Raw genomic sequence first — 23,352 nt, 5'->3', positions numbered from 1 at the left:
TCTTTTTTTATTAAACCCTTAGAAAGCTGTCATAGTGGTGTGTAAACCACGATGCTGAGGGCAATGCTCGTGCAGATGTGTCACGACTATTGCACAACAATTGGGGCTTTCTTTTAATGCCTTGTAAAAGTAATGTTACAGTAAAGCCTGTTTTCTTTGATCGCTTCTGAGCTGCAAATGCTTTACTAATACAGTTATTTGTCATGTCAATCAAGCACTTTTAAAACTGAATAAATCTCATATCCGACCCATCCTGTCCTGTGATTTGACAAACACCCTTCGAAGGGGAAACCTGATACATAATTCATGTCTGCCAAAGGAATGTCAGAGTTGTTCACCATGACATTAGTATTCACTTGGCACTGCTCTGCTCTATGGTGACACATTTTTTGGCATTTTGTGTTTGAGTAATATGATTCATGTGTTGCATTGAGAAATGTTGAAGCAGTTTTCCTTCTGTTTTCCTGCAGCATGAGGAGATGATGAAGCAGCGCAGGGAGCTGTCTCAGGAGCTGGTCACCTTGCGTGAGGAGCTGGGTGAGTGTGTGTGAGTCATTGTAGAGTGCTTGGCTTTCATTATCTGCAGAAGGAATGGAAAGGGCTGCCAAAATGAAGCTGTTTGTAATTAATGTAATATTCTGGATTGGAGGAACGGTATATTTGCCGTTGCTTGCTGTAATACGAAGACTACTGTGACCTCTTTTTTTTTTTTTATCCACTCCAAACTTTGAATGTTAGTGTATATGGACACTTGTTAACATGAGTATTCTGTCATATTAATCTGTTTAGTTATGTAAAGAACTGAATAGCCACATTTACATTTGTATATAACAAAATGCATTTAATCTTGGCCACTTTGGACATGGTATATATTTCTTGTGTTCTAAGTTTTGACTGGTATTGTGCTCGAATTTAGCTACCACTGAGCGTGCTTACTAGTACATGAACTATCATGTGGTTGTAGATAAAGAGGATGTCTGTTTGTTTTATTGGTCCTGCTGGAAGAGCTCTTCCCTCCCATAGGGCTCATTTAGGAGACACACCTCCAGAAAGCACATACTTAAGACCGAACGGGTGAGCCTTGATAAGGTCAGGCAAGTCTGACGTCCTTCACAGTCTAATGGGCAAAGTGACATGGAGGAATGAATTTAATATCAGCCAGTGTTTCCCATGAGACGTCTGATGCATTGATTTCATAGCTCATGTTACCTCCTGAAAACTGAGTATATTCAAGGGAGAGATATGAGGCTTTATGTGCTTTCTTGACTAATATACAGTATCATCTGAGCAGGATTCATGTATTTTTTTTAATCGGAAAACATTTTTCTCTCACTGAGTGTGCTTCATATGAAGGCAAAAGTGAATACTTGAAGCTACTCTTGATTTAAATGGCGAAACTTGCAGCTATGTTGTGACCATATTTTGGCTATTACAACAACCACATTTTAGTGCTCCTGACCCCTGTAAGAATTCTTCAGACCACCTTTTATGTCAGAATATAGCTGCAAGTTTCCCTCTTTAATCAAGAATAGCTTCAATGAATCATTTCTGCTTTAGCCCTAGAATGAAGAGAGCAATGTAATTGTGAATACTGCAGCATGCCATGCTTTTTGGTGCACACCCAGAATTCCCTTATAAAACAGAAGTGTCTTTTAACACAGGACAACTGCTCTCTTCCAATGAAGCGAATTCGGTCTTCACACAAAACTTGCTAGAACTGTGTCCAAGTAATTGAGCTTGCTATTTGGCATGTTACTTCTCTGTGCCGAATGATTCAATTTTTGAATAGCTTTTAATCTAAAAACCTGCTTATTTTAAAAAACAACAGATGTCTAGACAGGATAACATGATTGATTTGAAGCAAATTCAAACAGGCCATAACACACAAACACAGCAGGTTTGTCCAGCTTTCGACTGCCAAGAACTTCCTGAAATGAGCAAAATATATATCCTTTGTAGGACTGATCCTTCCAAGTCACTTCCTTCAGAGGCTAGGTGAACCTCCTCTTTAGCATACGGAGAACACGTAAATGGAACAGGCTAGCAAGTGCACTTAATTGCGTCATTACGTCAGTGAAAAGGTCCGTTTGAATAACGCTACTTGGACAACTTAACTATTTATAAAAGAAATGCCTTTGACGCAACCAATTGTTAAATGACAGGTCCGGTTCAGTTAACCATTTGTATTTGTATAATTTACAATATCAATACGGTAGTAATTTATTCTGGCATTTAAATGTCAAACTTTACTTATATTTACTACAGTTATAACAAACGTTTGGTAATGTAAATAAAAACCGTTAACGCTCCGAGTACGTTAACGTTCAACATTTTTGAACTAACGTTAGCAAACGATAGCAAAGCTGCGCGCATAGGATTGTGGGTGATTAGAGAGCGCGAAGAGCGCAAAGGATACACATATGCATCCTTTCCTGTGTATGGGATATTTTTCGAACAAAGGACTCAGTCCTTGGTTGAAATTCCGAGGATCCTCGACATTGGAACAGTCCTTCGACTGATGTTGATGACATAGCATCCTCGAAATACTGGCTTCCGAGGATCTTTCCTTGACATTGAGAAACACCTATACTCTGATGCATGTGCACAGTCATTTTTTTGCTGTCATGCAACATGACCCTCCTCCTTTCTAAATGTCTGTGTTGCCTTATTTTGATTATTTATAGGATTTCAGCTGTGCCCTGCATCATAAATATAACCTTATAATAGAATTACACTTCATATTAATGTAATACATCAAGCCATTAGCGAGCTCTGAGTCTGGCTCATCTTCTCTGAGTGGATCTGATCATGGTTTAGCTCTGCTTTCGTTTCTTGTACAGCAGGGTCAATAGATAACTGTTCTTATTTAACTTTATAATGATTCTGATTGTAACTCATTTTAAGACTCTCTTTTAAAGGGGAAAAATCTGTGGTTTTCATCTCAGAATATAGATAATTAGATTGCAGTGCCAGTAAGGGATATGACCCAAGTTTCCCCCTGGAGAACAACAGCCTGTCTTGTGTTGTGGCTCATTTATTTTGCTGACATGCTCTTGTCCTTTGATAAAAGATGAGGTTCAGAAAAGCCTACTGATGCAGCAGTAAACAAATGAGATGAGCCAGACAATCTGGTGTTATTAAACTGTTAGTCTACACAAGCTAGACAAGTTTGTTCCCAGCAAACTCATTGTGGGTTTTTGCATGAATTTGAACATCACATTGAACATGTATTAAATATTGTTATTTAATGAATTTTAATGAATGAATGCAGATATTTAGACATAAATTCAGATATATCAGTAAACCTATTTAAATGCAAGTATTTATTTTCATGCACACAAATAAATAAATGGAGATTTTTAAATGAATTAATGAATAAAGGGAACGGTGTCTGTGACACAGATGTGATTGAGAGAGCAAAGTGACAGGTCAGGAAATGCCAATTCATTATGCCTCTATCTATTAATGTTGCTTTTGCCTTCCTTTCCCTCAGTCGTAATTTGACGTGTTCCTTGAAACAGTTGATGTTTTATTTACAGAACTGCTAGAGACACCATAACTGTAGAGACAACTGGGACTGCAGAATACTTGAGTAATGAATCATAGCATCGAGTGTTGGCAGGTCCTGATGTAAAACCAGCAAATGGACGTGTTGGCCTCTGCTTATCCCCCTGCTGTTTAGTTACTACATATAGCATATCTATATTTTCTTATCACAAATTGGTGCATTAGATATCAGATGTCCTGCTCTTTTTGAAGTCAGAGAGTTGCTGGCATCATGCCAGAAAAAAAGCAATCATCTTAAATGGTGATTTATGGGCTTGATGTTTGTTAACGGAGTCACTTAATCGATCTTCTAACTTACAAATGATCCGATTTTTTTCCTCAGTGAGTTCGGCTCACTCCTGTGAGCGTCTGGAGCAGGACAAGGAGGAGCTGCGTGCTGCTTTTGATGGAGTTCTACAGAAGGTCCAGGAGCAGCACCGCTCGGACCTCGCTGACCTCGAGGAGAGACTGAAGACCTTTTACTCCACTGAGTGGGAGAAGGTCCATCAGACTTACCAGGAGGAGGCTGACAAGTGCAAAGCTCAGATGGAGCAGCAGGTGTGGAAGACAATGGGCCTTTTCTCTTTTGTCCTCTAGTGTCCTGACACTTTTTATTGGATATACTCGATTTCAGATGTCTTATGCTGTCATATAAATATATTCAAACATCATCACTTTCTCATAACTAGATGGAGTAATTTCATTGATTTAGTTTTTCTTGTATATTATATGAGCATTGACCTTTTAATCATTTGGACTTTTGACATCTGATTCCCTAATAATTTATACACTAAAATAAACCAATAAGAATATTATGAAATGTTATTTGTACTTGTCTAGCTAAAAGAGTTGCGAGCAAAACACGAGGCTTTGAAGAAGGAACTGGAAGTCAGCCATATGGAGGAGGTGGATGGCCTTAAACAACAGTTTGAAGAGACTTTCAAAGGTAAATTATATTGTGTTTGTGTTGTTTCTTTCTCTAAAATGTGTGTGTGTGTGTAAGTGCTTCTGAATATTTTGGGTACAAACTTGTAACCAGAAGCGAGCTAAACCTGGCAAAATCTCCCTAAACCTTCTTTTAGGGACATCCTCATTTGTGAATGGTATAGAAGTAAAGTAAAGTCAAAATTCTTCAGGGTAAGGTTATACCATTCATAATTATCTGTATATGAAATTGTAGCAGTCTATGTCCTTATTTAGTTGTCCCTATTTACCAAAAATGTTGGATGTTGTAGGGACAAAAGGACAGTCATATTAGGAAAATGGTTTATAAATCACACCAAATGTCTGCAAGGTTTAGTAGTAGGTTTAATGGATATAATATAAAGTTTTTTTTATTTTTTTTGGTTTGGGTAGGTGAAAATATCATTAACATGATAGAAAATCAGTGGAAGTCTGTATTCTCGTTAAGACAGCGAAACAAACGTGTAATGTTGCACTTGTTACTTTAATGTTTAAAGGCAGCAGCATTAGCTCTCATGTTCAGATATATTCTGTTCTGTCTTGACTTTCTCAGAACTGAAACAATCCCATGAAAAGGAAATGCAGTCTCTCAAAGCAACACTAAAGGAATCAGAGGACACGTTATCTGTAAGGCAGTGACCAAAAGCTATAATTCTCCACACAACATTAGTGATCCCCGTTCACTTTTCCTTTCTCATATTTTGCCCTGTCAAAATGTAACACAGATTTTCATATCAGTGCATTATTCCTCAAACAGGATCGAATACAGGAGCTCATGACTGAAAATAACAACCTCAAAGAAAAGCTGAATGCTGAGGTGAAGAGAAGGATGGATTTGGCTGAGAAAACACAGGTACATTAAACCCCTGTATAGCTCCCAAACATCGGTGTATTCAAACAGACTGAGCCAGTGCTATTGATAGTAATGCATCCCTGCTTTAACTAGACTGACAGGTTATTAATAGACTGGTCTTTCCAATCAGGGTTAAGGAGATTCAAGAACTCTCAACATTCTGAAAATGCATGCAAGGATATTAAGATAACTGTCCTACATAATTCTGCCAGACATTGTCCTCTACATAGAATGATAATGCAGCACATATATGGGGGATTCTTCAATTCTTCAGTATATATTCCTGATCTCTCTTTTCTTTTGTCGAAAAAGGACTCCCATACTCTTTATCTGGAGCAGGAGCTTGAAAGCCTTAAAGTAGTGCTGGACATCAAAAACAAACAGATCCATGAACAGGACAAGAAACTCTTGCAGATAGACAAACTGGTGAGCTCCGTCATCTGTTGTGCATAAAGCCATTTTGCAGGAGAAATTATTTGTGGTCCTACTTTCTAATCGCAGTAAAGAGATGAGATAAACGCAGTTTAACACCGTAAATCTGATGCTCCTACAGTATTTTTCCGGAAAATAAAAAACTAAGATTTGATTTATTTGTAGATGGAGAGGAATGTGAAGCTGGATGAATGTCTTAAGAAACTCCAACAGGAAAACGAGGACCTCAAAGCCAGAATGGACAGACATGCTGCTTTGTCAAGGTAGCCTACCACAAGCTTGTGTTCATAAACGTGATACCCCTTGGGTTTTAAGAAATTATTTTACTCACTCATCCTGTCTAGCTTCTAACATTTGGGTGTTTCCCCAGTGGGATTCATTCAGTTAGACCTGTAGCAAACCAAACTCTTTGAAGTGTCACAGAATTTGCATGTGGTGTGTGGGTAGCAGAGAAATTCTACAAAATAGCTTCTGGCTGTGCTGTGACACTTTAATTGCTTTGATTACTCTCTGTGCTCTTGTGGTGGCAAGAAAGGTGCATTTTCATTGCAGAAAAGCTTTGTGCTAAGAGACCTGCTCTTTCATCTTGTGCAGTAATAGTGACTACTTCATTAAAGTTCACCAGAGCTGACTTGTTCCATTGCAGACAACTGTCCACAGAGCAGGCGGTTTTGCAGGAATCCCTCCAGAAGGAGTCCAAAGTGAACAAACGCCTGTCTATGGAGAATGAAGAGCTGCTCTGGAAGCTCCACAACGGTGATCTGAGCAGCCCCCAAAAGGTCTCCCCTTCCCCGTCCCTGAATCTCCAGTCACCGCGGCACTCTGGGACATTCTCCAGCCCTCCCGTCTCACCCAGATAACAATGGCCTTCAGCTTCCAGGAAGCACTTTCATACAGGACTGAGCGTTTCCTTCATGCTGAAGCTGGTCTGGACCATGCTCTCAATATGGAATGAGCTTTCTTGACTTATACAGAAAACTGAAGACTAGATTGCACTGAAGCACTTACCAATGAGACCACCCTCATACTTTGCCTTTCACATCTGGCTATGGAGGAAAAATGAAATATCTCAGGGCTTATAGAAGGTTTCTCTCGAATGTATGTGTTATATTTTTTCCCCTCCTGGATTACTTTGTTTCCTGAAGTTCCTGACTTTTACTGCCTCTCTATAGAGGACTGACATTCGAATTCACTACTGGGGCCTTTATCAACTTATGAAGCTTTCCCACCAGACGCCTTGAAGTAAACCTTTATAAACCCAGATTTATCTTTTGCTCTGGGACAAATGTGAACATTTCCCAGATGCTGCTGCTCGTGTAGCAATTGGTTTCCCATTATTTTACGCAGGACCTCAGACCCCAGATGAACCTTTCACTTCATAGATCAACATGCCATAAACTGACTGTTACTATTTACTCAAATGGAAATATTCACTGATCTCAACCAGGTGTTCTTAAAACTTTATGCAACACTTTTTTTCATGTTAATGTCTTGCCTTTATTTTTGATTTTGTAAATTATTTTTTTTTTCAATCACACATTAAGAACTGCAACTAGGTAAGCTTTGCCCAAATCATGATGCATGTTTCATCACAGATTTGCTCTCCATATCACTCATATATGCATAGAAGAGATGCAAATACAGTGACTGAGGCAGAATGAACTATTAATAGTTGATTAAATGTCTTGAATGTTTTGAATAATGTCTGTATAAAGTTTGAATTCCTCACTTGGCAATCAGAGATGCAGTCTAATGGCAATGGAAAAATGAAATGGCATGTCATTGGGCAGCCCTGTGACTGAAGGCATGTACTATTGGGATTAAGCAATTTTGCTGAATACGGGTTTTGTTGTCTTATTCAGTATGGATGAGCTGCAGGGGACAGATTTGAGTGTGTGTTTGTTTTTATTTCAAAATTTAGGTGTGATCATGACACAACCGTAATGACTGAGCATGTTCCAGTGGCCTCTGTCTGTGCAGCTTTACATTCAAGCTATTTACAAAGAAGTTAAATAGCAAAAGAAGAACATTTTTTATGGTATGTATTGCTAAGCTGTTTGTGTGGATGTTGGTGTGAAACTGAACTCATGAAAATATGCAATTAATAAAGAATTAAATTAATCTGTGTTTAATTGTCACCCTGTGTTTATAACATGTAATTGAAGGGACAGGCAATATAAAAATTTAATTTGTCATTAAAAGATTTTGTCTCACTCTCACATTATTCCAAACTTGTATGGACTTCCCTAGAAAAGACAAAAAAAGATTGGTAACTTTAAGTTCCTATCAAATTCTTCTGGGGTTTTTTTTCATATAATGTCATCCAATTGGAACTGAAACTGTTTTGTTATCAATATTCTTCAAAATATCTTATTTTACGTTTCTCAAAACAGAGAAAGTCATACTGGTTTGGAACAACATACTGTAAGCGTGAATAAATTTAAGACCGAATTCTCATTTTTGAGAGCACTTTCCCTTTAAGGAGCCGAGCAGTGAAAGTGTGCAGGAACCTGTTGCATCTGTTGGTTTTATATCTTTTCTTCATGCATTTCAAACTGCATCAATGGGCTTGCAGTTGGACTGTAATCTGTTCTGTGTAGTGATTTCTATTGTAACTTATTCTTAAATCGCTAATAATTCAATAACAGTGAGAGGAGGAGAAACATACTTTGAATGTGTCGCACTGAACCAAAATAAGCACTGGGCTCCCGCTGCACATTCCACATATGGAGTCCATTAGAGCGGAGCACAAAGCCTTCACGCTCCTCAGACATATTTCATGCATACAGACCTTAACACCTTCCATTTTCAGAATTATAGGTTTATGATTGAAAAACACTATTGCACAGGAAGTGATGCATCATAAACTGTTTTAAGTATGCTGTTGATTTACCATTGAACATGAAGCTTGCATTAACTTACATCATTAAATTAAATCAAAAGAAGCACTTTATTTCCATATATAGATTTCATGTTTAACATAAGAATGTCTTTAAGCAGCAAGAAGCCTGAAGTGTCCAGCTCAGCTCAATATATAATCTTTATGTTCTTCTTTACCGTTGTGGCCACCAAGGTCTCTCCATGCTTATTTTTGGTGCTGCAGATGTACTTTCCATAGTCAATCGTTTCGACATCATCCACAACCATGATGCTCTGGGAGATGCGTGTTGTGTGTCCCACACCGCGGTTTATCAGGCGCCAGGAGTCATAAATATTCACCGGCCTCTGACCCTAAGAACACAACAACACACGTCATATTAGCACCTATTTATCTGAATATATTACCTGTCAAACATCTAGAATATTTGACATTTTTTATGTTTTTGAACGAAATCTCTTATGCTCTGTAAGGGTGCATTTATTTGATCAAAAATACAGCAAAAAGTTATACTGTGAATTACGGTTACAATTACATAATGTTTCCAATTAGAATAAATAGTAAAATGTCAATTATTCCTATGACGCAAAGCTGAATTTTTAGCATCATTACTCTAGTCTTAAGTGTCACATGATTCTAATATGCTGATTTGTTGTTCAAGAAATAATATTCTTAATGTAAGTGGTGAAAACAATCGCACATTTCTTAAGGAAATAATAATAATGTGCCACTCACCTGGCCAGGATACCTCCAGCTGAAGCTGACATTCATCTCCGGTTCACCCAGAACTGTGCAAGTAACGTTAAAGATGTCGCCACCAATAGTTGCAAAAGGGGGACCACTTGGCACTACAAAAATAAATGCATTTTGCCAAAAACACCATGTGAAATGTTGGGTAACTGTTATTATCGGTACTATTACGCTCTCCTCTTACCTTCCACATACAGCAGCTGGTATTTAGTGGATATTTGTGAAGTGGTTTTCGTGGTGCTGTTGGCCTTGCAATAATAAGCACCCTTGTGTTCTGGACTGGGGTTTTGGATGATGAAGCCCTTAGTGGGATTGTAAGAGATCTGGGTCCCATCCACAGCCATTTCTTCTGCAGGAACTTCCCTGTGCAGCGAGACTTTGATTTTGGGGTTTGTCACCCTGCACGGGACGGTGGCGGGCTTGTCAGGGCGCAGGTAGATGACCTCAAAATGGATAGCAGAGGGGACAAACAGCTCATCTTTGGGTAGATACAAAGAGAATAGTAAGAATGTCTTGGGAGTTTCAAGATGATGTAGATGTGTCTGTGTCATATGTGAGCGGATGCGGTACCTGTAAAGTAAATGTAGGTAGCAGAGGTGCTTTCTCCATCCTTTGCACATTCTTCTCCATCACAGAGCACCACCCAGCAGCTGTAGTCCCCCGTATCAGCAGCAGAAGGCGACGTCAGAATCAGCTGACTGTACCGCTCATGCTGCTTGATGCTGGAAAAAAACAGTCAGTCAAGTCTTATATATCTATATATATATATATATATATATATATATATATATATATATAGACTATATCAGTTATTCTACAAATTTAGGGTACATTTTATATCCACTAATGATAAATATATTTTTTCTAATCATTTTCTTTAGAAAATCATTATTTTATCCATAAAAGATTGCATATTATAATCTCACAAAGCTATTTTGTGCACCCTAATTCGGTTTGCTTCAAATAGCCTTGATGTCTCATTTTTTTTACAGTGAGTCAGTCTGTAGATTAACAGGGCTATTATTATAGTTCAATTAAATTCATTTAAAAAGTAATACATTCATTGCAATAAAATTTACTTTGAATGAAATCAAGTAAAAAATTAATTCAGCTATTTGCCAAGGTAACCGTTGGAATGCAATTATTAAACTTTTTTTTGTTTATTTTTATTAAAATAGAAAGGTGTAATTATTTACATGCAGTGTAATCTTGTTAAATTAAATCTTGGAAATTAACCATGGTTTAATTGTGATAAATGTATAGTAACCATGTTTTTGACGTATTGATTTGTATAACCACAGTTTTACTAAAAATACAAATATGGTAACCACAAATTAACCATGGTTTTGCTACACTAACCATAGTATGACCATAGTATTTGTAGTAAAACTGTGGTTATAAAACCATGGTTACTATATTAAATGAATAGATAATATGAGAAAGAAGAATACCTGAGACGGTTGTCACTGTATGTGTCCAGATAAGAGGGATAAGCCCAACCTATATTAGTCCCTTTGCATCTGAGTTCCAGTGTTTTCCCAGGATTCAAAGAAAGGCTCTCGCCCAATCTGAGAAAATGGCCTTTATCAAGGACCTGGGTGAGAATAGTTTGGCCCTTGCTTCGTGTCTCCTTCTCTTTTACTTTGGGGTAGTGAACCTTCACCCTTTTTCTTCCTGGTCTAATACGGTTCTCACCAGCCTCTTTTTTTCGCTTGACCTGCTGACACACACCTGGGTACACCAAAACATAGTTTTACTAGTCGACAACGTGTTGTTTCAGCATTTGGATGTGACGGACAAACTTTACATTGGGAACTTCTAAAGAGCAATAACATTTATTTATTTAATCAACATAATACAGCATATGTGTTTCATTTCTCTCTTTGTGACACTTGATAACTCCTATAACCGAGACAAATAAAGAAGGAGAGAGAGAGAGAGCAAGCGAAAGAGGTTTCTGCCATCTGGAAATCTGCTCTATATTCTTCGGCTAACAGCTGAACAAACAGCAATGCTGGAAGTATGCCTTTCTTGTTCTCTGTGCAAAAGCTTACAAAACTGATCAAAACTGAGGTTCACTGAATCACAAATTCCTTTTTAATTCACTTTTGACACATACAAGGATCATGAGTTTTAGAAAAAAAAATGTATACATATTTTTTATTCTGATTTATGTTTGATTTAAATGAAAGAAAAAAAGTTACCTTGTTAGGATGCAAACATACTTGATTTTCTATCTTTTGTCTCGGCTGTATAATTTAAACATACGTTTAACTAAATCTCTGCCCTGATCTAATCTCTCCTCTTTCTTCTCTGGAATTTGGTTTCCACTGGCACCACTGGCACACCATACACATCCATCCACAACATGTCTCAATTTTGTTTCTTTTCGAACAAGAGAAAAAAAGTTTGTTTGTTTGTTTGTTTTTCTTTTCTTTTTCTTTTTCTTTTTTTACTTAATGTTTTGAAGTAATAAAAACAAAGCAGAAAAAAATATATAGATCTTCTCACCATCTTGGACCTCCAGCCAGAGCAGTGCCAGTGTGAAGAAGAGCCAGAGCTTCATGATGGCTGAAGTGGAGAGTGCAGGGCACACGGGGCTGTTCTTGCTTTTCAGGAGGCCTGACAGCTGCACAGGAGCTCTTTGTCCACTGTATGTCCCGTTTACACACAGTCTGGGCCATCCCTGTGATAAAAGAGGAATTCCTCAGCCCATCTGCACACTCGCGCCCCTTCAGCGTCAGTCTTTGATCCTCTAGTGCCCTCTGCTGGACTAACGCTATACTACGCATAATCCAGATAACATCGTTCAAATTTATAAAGATTAGTTTCCCCAAAAATGAAAAATTGCTGTTAGTTTTCTAACCCCCAGACCATCCAATGTAACATTATTTAGAACAATAAAGAATATTTTTATCTGAACCCATGGTAATATAAATCAACGGGCCCCGTCACCAAAAGCAGACACAAAAACACGAATGAATCCCCGCGGCTCATTGATATAGGTTTACAGAAACAGGACATTATTTACAACATTACCTTGCTGTAATCCAATAATAATTTTAGACAAACGACCCTCATGACGAATGCGGGCCGTGAACTGACTACGCCATTAGGATCTTCAGTAGTCACACATTGGGGAGGAAATGCTAATTTACCTATTCAACCAGGTAACCAGTGTGTAACAGAACTAAACAAAACTGCACAATCTAAAAAGGCTCACTGATGAACTCAAAGAGTCAAATGACGTCAGAGGAGTGTCAATATGTATTTTGGTAGGGAGATGGGGGAGAGATGTTTTAAGAATGAGAGATAGTTATCTGTGAACTTAATGTGTGCTATTATTAACTGTGAAAAATTAACAATTTAGGGGAAAATATAAATTGGTCAAATAAATATCACTAAGGGATAAAACAGGTCAAGAAGACAATATGTACGCCATGTCTATCAATTGGTATTTTGTATACAATTAACCATCGTTTTACTGTCATTAGATTATCTTTAAACAAGTCATAAATTGTTCAAGGTCATAATGATGTTTGATCCTGATTAAGCGTTGTGATTCAGCCATGTAATATTTACACTGTGGTTTCATGCCTTACAATATATAATCCACATAATCTACAGTGGTCATGCTGACAATACTTTTATATGTAAATCTAGGGACTTTTTGCAAGTTACATCATTACACTAGTAAGTGGTGACTGTAGACTGTTGAAAAAAAGTGGATCTTATCTTCCTTCCACTGTAGAAAAGTGAAGAGAGAGAGAGAGAGAGACAGCACCACAATAACATCACAAGACCTATCTCTTTTCCTGAGCAACAACAATGAAAAAGGTTGTTTTTTTTTTTGTTTTTTTTTATTTTTTTGTAGCCAGGACTTCAAACATCGCCTAAATAGTCACTGGAGTAAAACATAATTTAATTAGATTAAGAAAACGACATACATGCCTTATATATTCCCACGAATATCCTTATTATAGTTTTGGCGCAAAGACATTTTCTAATTAGCTAACTCCACGAATCTCCACGGCTTTAGGACCCAGCAGCGGTCAGCGCGGCGCAGTCTAGAGACCTTACAGTGAATCACTACAGATGACGGGAGGAGCCATGCATCCTTATCAACCAGGATTCAAAGCAGCTCGGCCCTTTTAACAATACTTCAGATATTATTGTGTTTCAATAAACACAATATCACTCGTTCAGAATGACACTAAGAAGTATTTCTGTACCCTGATGAGCTGCACGGAGGTGTGGTGGTCAGAGATGGAGCACATCAGAATGCCAAAGGTAAATGTCCAGCATCCTTACAATGATCCAATGATTTCAATGACGTTGGCTACAGTACTTCACATCTCCACGCATTACTTCCACGTGCTCAGCATTAGTAACTTGAAGGTTTATTATGATTTTATTTAGTGTGCTCTTTTAAATGGATTCATTCGCTGGATTCAACTCAGTCTATGAGACAAATGTGCAAGGATACAAATACAAGGGCCTAACGTTACATCTGTTATCCTCCTGAGACCCAGCTATGGATTTATTGTCTCTGTAGCGGACATTATATTTTAGTGAATTTCTCCGAGACCTCACACGTCACAATTGTTATAGGATGTCCTGGACAGCGCATATTCAGGGCTTTTTAGAGGTACCAAATGTTTGGAAATTTCTCCATCACCACTCCCTCTGCTTGGGCTTCAAAAATGGCTGATTTTCAGATTGTTTTGTCACAAATCAACATCTCCGGAAAATGTTATGGGATTTCAAATCAAAATATGACTTCCTGTTATGAAACAGGATATTGATTTCATACATGTCCACTGTGTAGGACATCAGGACAAAAACATGTTTATTATCTATTTTGGGAGAGACAACCACTGAATAGGAAAATTGAATGAAATATTAGATATTATTATAAAAATCTGGCCAATTATTACTCCTATTATTACACTTCTTTTTCAATATGCTGTCCCAACAGCACATTAATATGCAAATTAGATACAGTATATCGATAAATTGTTTTTAACCAGTTTATGGAAATTTTACACACATATTGCATAAAGTGTAATGGTATATCAAATCATATTGTTACTTCTTATATAAAATAATTGAGAATCATCCTTATACAAAGTATGGTATAAAAAAATCCTGAAACCTAAATTTTTCTTCATTGTTTTTGCCTTTTCATGTAATTATTTATTTATTTTAATTTTTTTATTAAGAAAAACTGAGTCCTGGTGTCCTCTAGAGAACATATGAATAAAATAAAAAAATATTTTTTTTTATTTTAAAACAAAAATTTATTATGCTCTAAACAATGTAATGACATGAAAAAATAAAAACAATTCTGGTTCTCAGGAGGATATAGTTGACATTAGATATTATATTAAGAAAATGACTGAAAGCCATATTCAATTTTAAGTTTTGTCACTTGATCGCAGAAAATTAAAACATGCAGTATAGTTTCTGACCAAAGTAATGATCACTAATATAGGTTTATGAGATGGTACTTTTTAATCCATCACTAATACTAATGTTGTCTAATTACCTTGGTTATGTTTTACAGGTTGAAAATGTCCGGTTAGTGGACAGAAGTTCTTCTCGAAGAACTCAAGTGGGCACGCTCTACCTGACAGCCACACACACTATCTTTGTCGGTAAAGGATCTGAGGACAGAAGTGAGCTGTGGGTAAGTGTCTGAGGTGTAAAGTAAACTAGCTTTGGCATTTTTGGTATGCCATTGTGCAGTATTTCTGTGCTCTAAATATGTAGTACTTTAATTCTCTCTTTTTTTAAGCACAATAACTAACAATTTATATGTTTTTTTTTGGGTTTTTTTACAGGTTCTGCACAGTTTGGTGTGTAACGTTCTAAAGCATAAAGCATCTCAGAGTGGATATCCTTTATTAATCAACTGCAAGAACTTTCAGGTCATACAGTTCATAATTCCTCAAGAGAGTGACTGCCACAATGTTTACATTTCACTCTCACACCTCTCCAGGCCAGGTGCGCCACCTATCAGGCATTTTGCCATTGTTTTAGGAATATACGATATCATTACAGACAAATCAGTGTATACAATTTTCAAAAGTAGTATATTTAATTAAGTGTACCATGTTTTTGTTTTCCGTCTTGCAGAGAAATACGAGGAGTTGTATTGTTTTTCCTTCAATCCAAATGTTGACAAAGCTGAACGGGAGCACTCATGGAACTTTTTAGATCTGAAAGCGGAGTACAGTCGAATGGGACTTCCAGATAAGCTATGGCATGTCACCGCAATCAACCGAGAGTACAGAGTAAGTATATCACCAAACATCACTACTAAATACAATCAATATATTAAGTGTTTGTTTTAATATTCTTGTTCTTGTTACACAGGTGTGTGATACCTATCCAGCTGACTTGTTCGTGCCGAAATCCGTCACCCTTCCTGTTATCATAGGGAGCTCGAAGTTTCGTAGCAGGGGTCGATTTCCCACGTTGTCATACTACTGCAAGGAAAATCATGTGAGTCTGGATGCACATCAGGCAAATTCTCTCTGCAGTCTTAGTATGCATCTGCTTCTTTTAAAGAGGCTGTGGAGAATTTTGTCCTGTCCTCCTAATGTCCTGCCAAATATTTTATCATTGGATTGAGGAGTTCAAGGTTCAAAAACACAGTGTTCTTGAGACTTGAGTGTTCTTATATATATATATATATATATATATATATATATATATATATATATATATATATATATATATATATATATATATATATAAATATATAAATATAAATACCTCACTTCTGATGAAACATTAATGAAATGCAACTTGATTGCATTAAACTCCAGCTTGATTTGGTTTCTTCACAATGAAATTGCACTGTTGTACTCAAACTTGCTGTCAGTTAAACATTGAATTGTAGTACATTCAGTTTTGGGAAGGTTACTCTAGAAATGTAAGGTTACAGATTACAAGATTTAAAATTTAATAAGTAGTGTAACTATTTCAATTACTTTATTAATCTAACTGATTACATTTGATAACTTTGATCCCTTTTCTTATTTATAACGAATGTTTTCATTTATTAAACATTTTAAAGCAGCCAGGGTTAATCTTACAGTGGCACTCAACACCGATTGCTTTTAGACTTTCAGAATCCTTCATTCTTCAATTAAGATTATTATTTATTTTTTAAAGCACATCTACCATAAAAGCACGTCTTTTAACTTTGAGATCGTTCTGAGGTTAAAACCAGATCTAAAACCATAGCGAGGAATTTAATAGCTATGATTCTGGTTTTAAAATAAAAATGTTGTATAGCTATGACAGGAAACACAGGCACCTTACTTACATCTTTAAAAAAAACATACAGATAAACCCAAAGAAGAAATACATTTATTTTATAAACGTGAACTTCTGAAACATTAGTATCTCATATTTTAGAGCAGTCAATGCTATTTAAGAATGAAATCAATTGAATCTGTATGTGGGTACATGTATGTGAAAATATTCAGATGTAACCCCCTTTGTAATCTTTAAGATTTTCATAAGTAACTAAAAATTCTCAGTAACTGTAACTGATAACAGTTACATTTATTTTGTAATTAAATTCTGTAATTCTGTTACATGTAGCTAGTTATTCCCCAACACTAAGTTCATTTACCATGACTAGATACTAAATGTGATATGCAGCATATGAGTGCAATGTGATTTACAGCAATAATGGATATTTTAAAAGCAATGTAAAGTTCTTTCTGCACTCTCTTGGGTTCAGCACTCTTTTAAAAGACATTTCATTTCATTGAGGTCAAATATACCCCTCGGAGTCTGTGTGTTTTCTTTTGGACACATGATTTCAAACCACATGGAGAAACTTGTGTGTGACTTCCACATAAGGATCATGCTGGTGAGGCTCAAAAGGGTCAGTTATAGTTTAATACCTCCCCCAAATACATATTTTTATTACAATTAAAAAATATATATTAACATATAATATTTTATTAAATTAAAATGTATGTTTTATTTTATTTTTTTATTTTTAAATGCAGGGCCCCTTTCCCATTTGTTCAGAAAGCTGAATTTATTTATCACGCATGAAAGGACCAGGCTGGGAATTACTTTGAGGCTGTACACTTCACAATTTTACTGCTTGGAAAACATAAAAAAAAAAAAAAAAAACTTTACACTTAAAAAAATTACACTTAAATATATATTTGTGCACACATTAATAATTAATAAACACTGTACTGCTGAACTATTTTGTCCAACACTTATTTGTCATGCCTTATCTTTTCTAGGGTACCTAATGAACAAGCACCACATGATACCAACATATGCTAATATGATGTCTTATTTTTTAGGCCACGATATGTCGCAGCAGTCAGCCTCTCTCTGGCTTTAGTGCTCGCTGCCTGGAGGACGAGCAAATGCTACAGGCCATCATGAAGTCGAATCCCGGCAGCAGATTCATGTATGTTGTAGACACCAGACCCAAGGTCAGTCCACTTAATATCAGTGTATGTTGGACAAGATAGCGAAATTACACACTTTATGAAAGACTTTCATTTATTTCCAGCTAAATGCAATGGCAAACCGAGCTGCAGGCAAAGGCTATGAAAATGAGGACAACTACTGCAACATTAAGTTCCAGTTCATCGGCATTGAAAACATCCATGTGATGAGGAACAGTCAGCAGAAACTCATAGAGGGTATTGTATTGTCTCCATTTTATTAAGTGAGAAAATTTATTTTACCATATAAAGTAGTATTAGTAGTAGTATTATACTCTGGAATTCATTTGGACAATTTAAAAGGCGATTTTCTCAGTATTTCGATTTTTTTGCACCCTCAGATTCCAGATTATTCATCTTTCAGATGATGTATAAATTACAGTTTCCAAAAATTGACACTTAAATCTGGTTTTGTGGTCCAGGGTCACAAACTGGCTTGAGGCCTCATCTGGAGTGTTCTCCTGGGACGTCACCAGCCCTTAAATACTCTTATCACATTCGTACTATTGGCATATCAAAGCTTTCTGTGCTCTCAAGGAATGCTTATGTTTGTTTGGAGAAAAAGAATCAATGCCAGTTTTAGAAATACAGATTGATTTGGTTGTCATATGAACTAATGAGCCATAAGGCAGAACTATACTCAAGCCTTCTTCAGTTATGCATATTTTAAGTAACAAAAATAAAGAGGACACTCACAGAGGATGCTACATATGAGTCACTCGCTTTCTTTGCAAAGCCAAAGTAAATATTGAGCACTTTAAAGAAGAAGTCTCTAAACTACAGATATCCAAAAATATTCCTCATATCAGTTCACTATTGTAAATTCTCAATAAAGCTCCCGATTTTCAACAGATTGTATATAAACGTAACTTTAGCAGTGAATTTGTCTGTCTTTTTTTAGTTTCGACACTGCATTCTCCCTCCATGGGAGAATTTCTAACGGGGCTTGAAAACTCAGACTGGTTGAGACACATCAAATCGATCATGGAGGCTGCAGTCTTCATATCTAAGGTAAAATATCCTTTTGAGAGTTCTTTGGCCAATGCACGATCACTCTGGTACTGATTTCATGTTCTCATGTGCACAGGCCGTGGCAGAGGAAGGGGTCAGCGTCTTGGTTCACTGTTCTGATGGCTGGGATAGGACTGCTCAGGTGTGCTCTGTGGCCAGTGTGCTTCTGGACCCTTACTACAGGACCCTCAAGGGACTGATGGTAAACGAGAGCATACTGCATTGTATCTTGTAAACTACTCCAAAAGTACAAGTCACAGAGTTCCAGTGTAAGAAGATCCATAACTTATTTTCTGGCACAGATTAGTTTCGTCTGAGAATACCATCTCATTTGCTGATACACTGGTAACAGAAGGTACAGTTTGTGCAGATGTATAAAATGAATTTGTGACCAATTTACAAAAGTGAAGTGTGTCATTTAATGCACAACCAGCACTAAATAAAATTGCTTAAATATAGCTTGTTTTCAAGCAGGTTTTACCAGCAGTTCCTGTCTTTTATTGATAAACTAAGCAAGATGATCAGCATGCTCAAACAAATAGATCAATGTTGTGATAGTGCCAGTGTTTACACTTTTTGGGGGGAATTGAACTTACAAATTACTTACTTCTAGCTGGTTTCTGCTTATAAAACTGGAATAAGAAGAAGAATCTGAACATCAGAATTGACATTTTGCCTTTAGCAGTTCAAATGTACACTAGCTTTCAAAAGTTTGGGGTTGGTAAGATTTCTTAGGCTACATCAAAATACCTCTTTTTCAGCATCATTATTCAAGTCTTCATTATTCATTCTAATATGCTGATTTGGTGATCAATAAACATTTCTTTGTATTATCAATGTGGATTCATTTTCTTTGGTGAATAGAAAGTTCAAAATAACAGTATTTAATATATATATATATATATATATATATATATATATATATATATATATATATATATATATATATATATATATATATATATATATATATATATATATATTTATTTATTTATTTATTTATTTATTTATTTAGATATACCGTATTTTCCGGGCTATAAGTCGCACTTATAGTGCGGCAATATACTAATAGTCACGTGTGACTTATTTATCAAAATTAAGAGAAAACATTACTGTCTAAAGCCGCGAGAGGGCGCTCTATGCTGCTCTGTGTTCCTGTAGCCTACCACTGAGCAGCATAGAGCGCCCTCTTGCGGCTTTAGGCGGTAATGTTTCTCTTGGTTCTTGGTTCTAAATAAATGCGATTTATAGTCCAGTGCGACTTACAAATGTTTTTTTTCTCGTCATGACTATTTTTGGACTGGTGCGACTTATAGTCCGAAAAATACGGTAATGCATTTACTGTCACTTTTGATCAATTTCATTCATCCTTGCTGAGTCAAAGTATAAATTTATTTTTAAAGAGCTTATTGATCTAACTTCAACTGGAGTGGTATTTCATTCTGTTTGTTTTATGTGTAGGTGCTGATTGAGAAAGACTGGATTTCTTTTGGACATAAGTTTTCACACAGGTTGGCCTCAATTGAATCTGTTACACAGGTTTTCTGATGCATTCGCTCAAAAGAGCTCATTCTAAAAGTACGTTTCTTTATGGCATTTCAGATGTGGTCATCTCGATGGAGAAGCAAAGGAAGTGTCACCTGTCATAGACCAGTTCCTGGAATGCGTATGGCAGCTTATGGAACAGTTTCCCTGTTATTTTGAGTACAATGAGAAGTTTCTAATAAGCATCCACGACCACGTCTACTCCTGTCACTACGGAAACTTCATTTGTAACAGCCAGAAGGAGAGGAAAGATCTGTGGTAATTATCCTGTGTGTTTGATGGCATGATGTCAAAACTTAATCTGCCAAAATTGATGGTACTGGGGATGTCAGTATTCTCTGCATACTGTGTAATGAACGTTTTATTGCATATGTTTTTTTGTTTGTTTGTTTGTTTGTTTTCTGTAGCATCAAAGAGAAAACTCATTCCATATGGCCTCATTTATGGGAGAACAAGCTGGATTTCACGAACCCTCTGTTCAAACCTGATCAGAGCCAGAATCAGGGACTTCTACGGCCCAGAACTGCCCCCTACTGTTTTAAGTATGCCAGAACATGTTCAATTGTTATTTTCCTCCACACAATGAAATATATACACTGATAATACAGATTTGTATTCTCTTTCTCGTGCAGAGTTTTCTCTTTATTCCTAAGTATTCATTACTTTTTAAAAGTCGGAGTATGTTTAACTGCAAAATGTGTTTGCCTTTTCTGTGTTTAGATACTGGAGGAGGTTGTATAATCGTTTTGATCGTGAGTTGCACCCACGTCAGTCTGAGCTAGATTGTCTGATGACTGTAAAAGAGGAAACACAACAACTTGAGGAAGAACTGGCTCTCTATGAGCAGGTAGAACACCAGATATTTGCCTAAAATTTTTATTTTTTTCAGTAGTTTTTATAATTTGGTTTGAATCTCTTCTATATCACAATGGAATAGTGAAGACCTCCTTATTTACTTAAAGGAAAAGTTCACCCAAAAAAGAAAATGTGCTTAAAATTTACTCACCTTCAGGCCATCCAAGATGAGTTTTTTTTTTCACCATAGCAGATTTGGAGAAATTTAGCACTTGCTCACCAGCAGATCCTCTTCAGTGAATGGGTGCCGTCAGAATGAGAGTCCTGTTAAAAACATGTAATCCACAAGTAATAATCAATTGGTGACCAAATTATTGATATGCAAAATTTCTCCAAATCTGTTTTGATGAAGAAACAAACACATGTACATCTCGGATGGCCTGAGATTAAGTAGCATTTCAGTAACTGTTAGTCATTTTTTAAATTAATTTTATTATGCATGTTCCTTTGAATATGCATGTTTTACAAATACAGAATTTTCATCCACACAAAGTCTGCCGTTTTAACTTATCAAGTGATTTTAACTTTAAGTGATCAAGTATTTTACTCTTGCAGAAACTGGCTGTTCTTGATAAGGAGCGTGCAAAAGCACTTTACATGCAAAAGGGTGTGTTGGAGAGCAAGCAGACCCTTTGGTCGTTACCTTTAGATACAAGCCTGGCCAATACTCCTCAGGATTACATCGGTGGCTTTATAGGTGGTGCTCCCAATGTTTTCACCCTACAACAAGGAGAGAGAGAAAACGCAGAGCTTTGCCTGTTTGGAGACAAACCCAAAAGCTCTGATGCGGACAATAGTGACCAGGAGTCAGGAGTGGCAGATTTCAGCTCCCATTCTTCAGGTGAAGAGTCCTTGCCAAGTGAGGACAGCGTGAAGGATCCTGACTCCGATGAGACTGGCCCCAACAGAGAGTGAACACGTGTTTGCAAGAAGAAAAAGCTATTACTGTACCCGATCATCTGTATGTGATCTACTTGGTGTACTGTATGTGATGAAGATAGGAGTGTGGTATTTCAAATTATGCAAAGACAATGTGGACGTGTCTCGTGTGTCTGGCATTACAGAAGCATGTCTTTCTGTCTGAACGTGTAATACAGGTGTACTATATAAAGAGTGATATTTTAATCTAGTATATATTTATCATTTCTCATTAGCATGATTTCTATCCATCATTAAATACTTCTGTGCAACAAATGATCTGATCCTAATTTTTTGCACTTTATGCACTTAAATAACATTATGTTTATTGTGAAATGAATGTGATATTTAAGTTATTTATTTCTTAGTGGATTCGGACGGTCCTTGGATAGTTTACGTAGTGTAAAATATCTAAAACCACAATTTTTGAGGATATTGTACAAGTTGTGCACTTTAAATTAAGTCTGGCACAATGAGCTTTGTTGTTTGTTAAACAATTCAAAGAAATGCAAAGAACCAAAAGAAACCAGACCAAATAAACACTGAATGAAGCAAAAAATATATATGAATACTAATAAAATACTAATGTATGAATTAATGTTCTCTTAAATTATTCTGAAGGTTTAATGGAGACAGTTGTCAGATTTAGATCAGTTCAGATCCATATCCAATTCGTCACCTATTACCATGACATATCCTCACCCTTTTTCACGAGATGTGTAATGCTGATACAGTGTGTGTATGTGTGTATATATATATATATATATATTTAAATATATATATGTATGTATGTATGTATGTATGTATGTATGTATAAATAAAGGCATTTCTGGAAATTAACTGATCTAGTTTTATCATAAACCTTTTTTTTTGGGGGGGGGGGGGATAATGTAACCACAGCTATCACAGCTCACTATACTGTATTTATCCCAAAATCATTTTTTTAATCAAAGAACACAACCTTCATAAGCAAAGAGATAAACAAAACATTCAAAGAGGGTTACAACACTAGAAATTCTGAAATAATCTAAACTGTATTATCTTACAACACATAGAAGAAGAGTCCTACAATTCATTTTTAGAGTACTTTAAATAATTCTAATATA

The 23,352-nt window shown here is 36.4% G+C and overlaps 3 protein-coding genes across 9 annotated transcripts in view; 2 read left to right on the top strand and 1 right to left on the bottom strand.

The window, feature by feature from the left end:
• Positions 1 to 7,915, top strand: part of LOC128027285 (microtubule-associated tumor suppressor 1 homolog A) — a 28,830-nt gene extending 20,915 nt beyond the window's left edge. For 6 of the 7 annotated variants that reach the window (XM_052614736.1, XM_052614738.1, XM_052614735.1 and 3 more), the window contains 8 exons: positions 471 to 537; positions 3,890 to 4,104; positions 4,387 to 4,492; positions 5,063 to 5,136; positions 5,267 to 5,362; positions 5,675 to 5,788; positions 5,960 to 6,057; positions 6,441 to 7,915. In XM_052614736.1, coding sequence (XP_052470696.1) covers positions 471 to 537; positions 3,890 to 4,104; positions 4,387 to 4,492; positions 5,063 to 5,136; positions 5,267 to 5,362; positions 5,675 to 5,788; positions 5,960 to 6,057; positions 6,441 to 6,654 — 984 coding nt within the window. In that variant the 3' untranslated portion in view covers positions 6,655 to 7,915. The remainder of the gene's footprint in view (positions 1 to 470; positions 538 to 3,889; positions 4,105 to 4,386; positions 4,493 to 5,062; positions 5,137 to 5,266; positions 5,363 to 5,674; positions 5,789 to 5,959; positions 6,058 to 6,440) is intronic. The other variant, XM_052614739.1, reaches the window with a different exon arrangement.
• Positions 7,916 to 8,647: 732 nt separating this feature from the next.
• On the bottom strand, positions 8,648 to 12,103 carry LOC128027287 (platelet-derived growth factor receptor-like protein). Its single transcript, XM_052614744.1, has 6 exons — positions 11,934 to 12,103; positions 10,874 to 11,153; positions 9,993 to 10,144; positions 9,607 to 9,900; positions 9,408 to 9,520; positions 8,648 to 9,025 (listed from the first exon to the last, which is right to left on the bottom strand). The coding sequence occupies exons 1-6, from the start codon at positions 11,986 to 11,988 to the stop codon at positions 8,822 to 8,824; spliced, it is 1,098 nt and encodes a 365-aa protein (XP_052470704.1). The 5' UTR covers positions 11,989 to 12,103; the 3' UTR covers positions 8,648 to 8,821.
• Positions 12,104 to 13,487: 1,384 nt separating this feature from the next.
• Positions 13,488 to 23,090, top strand: LOC128027286 (myotubularin-related protein 7). The gene is made up of 14 exons (XM_052614743.1): positions 13,488 to 13,712; positions 14,989 to 15,111; positions 15,266 to 15,428; positions 15,561 to 15,718; positions 15,801 to 15,929; positions 17,768 to 17,902; positions 17,983 to 18,115; positions 18,819 to 18,928; positions 19,005 to 19,130; positions 20,390 to 20,439; positions 20,531 to 20,731; positions 20,881 to 21,015; positions 21,194 to 21,320; positions 21,884 to 23,090. The coding sequence occupies exons 1-14, from the start codon at positions 13,659 to 13,661 to the stop codon at positions 22,241 to 22,243; spliced, it is 2,004 nt and encodes a 667-aa protein (XP_052470703.1). The 5' UTR covers positions 13,488 to 13,658; the 3' UTR covers positions 22,244 to 23,090.
• Positions 23,091 to 23,352: the final 262 nt, after the last annotated feature.

This window comes from Carassius gibelio, chromosome A14 (genome assembly GCF_023724105.1).
Source record: "Carassius gibelio isolate Cgi1373 ecotype wild population from Czech Republic chromosome A14, carGib1.2-hapl.c, whole genome shotgun sequence".
Taxonomy (NCBI): Eukaryota; Metazoa; Chordata; class Actinopteri; order Cypriniformes; family Cyprinidae; genus Carassius; species Carassius gibelio.
This window is presented reverse-complemented; position numbering and strand designations above follow the sequence as displayed.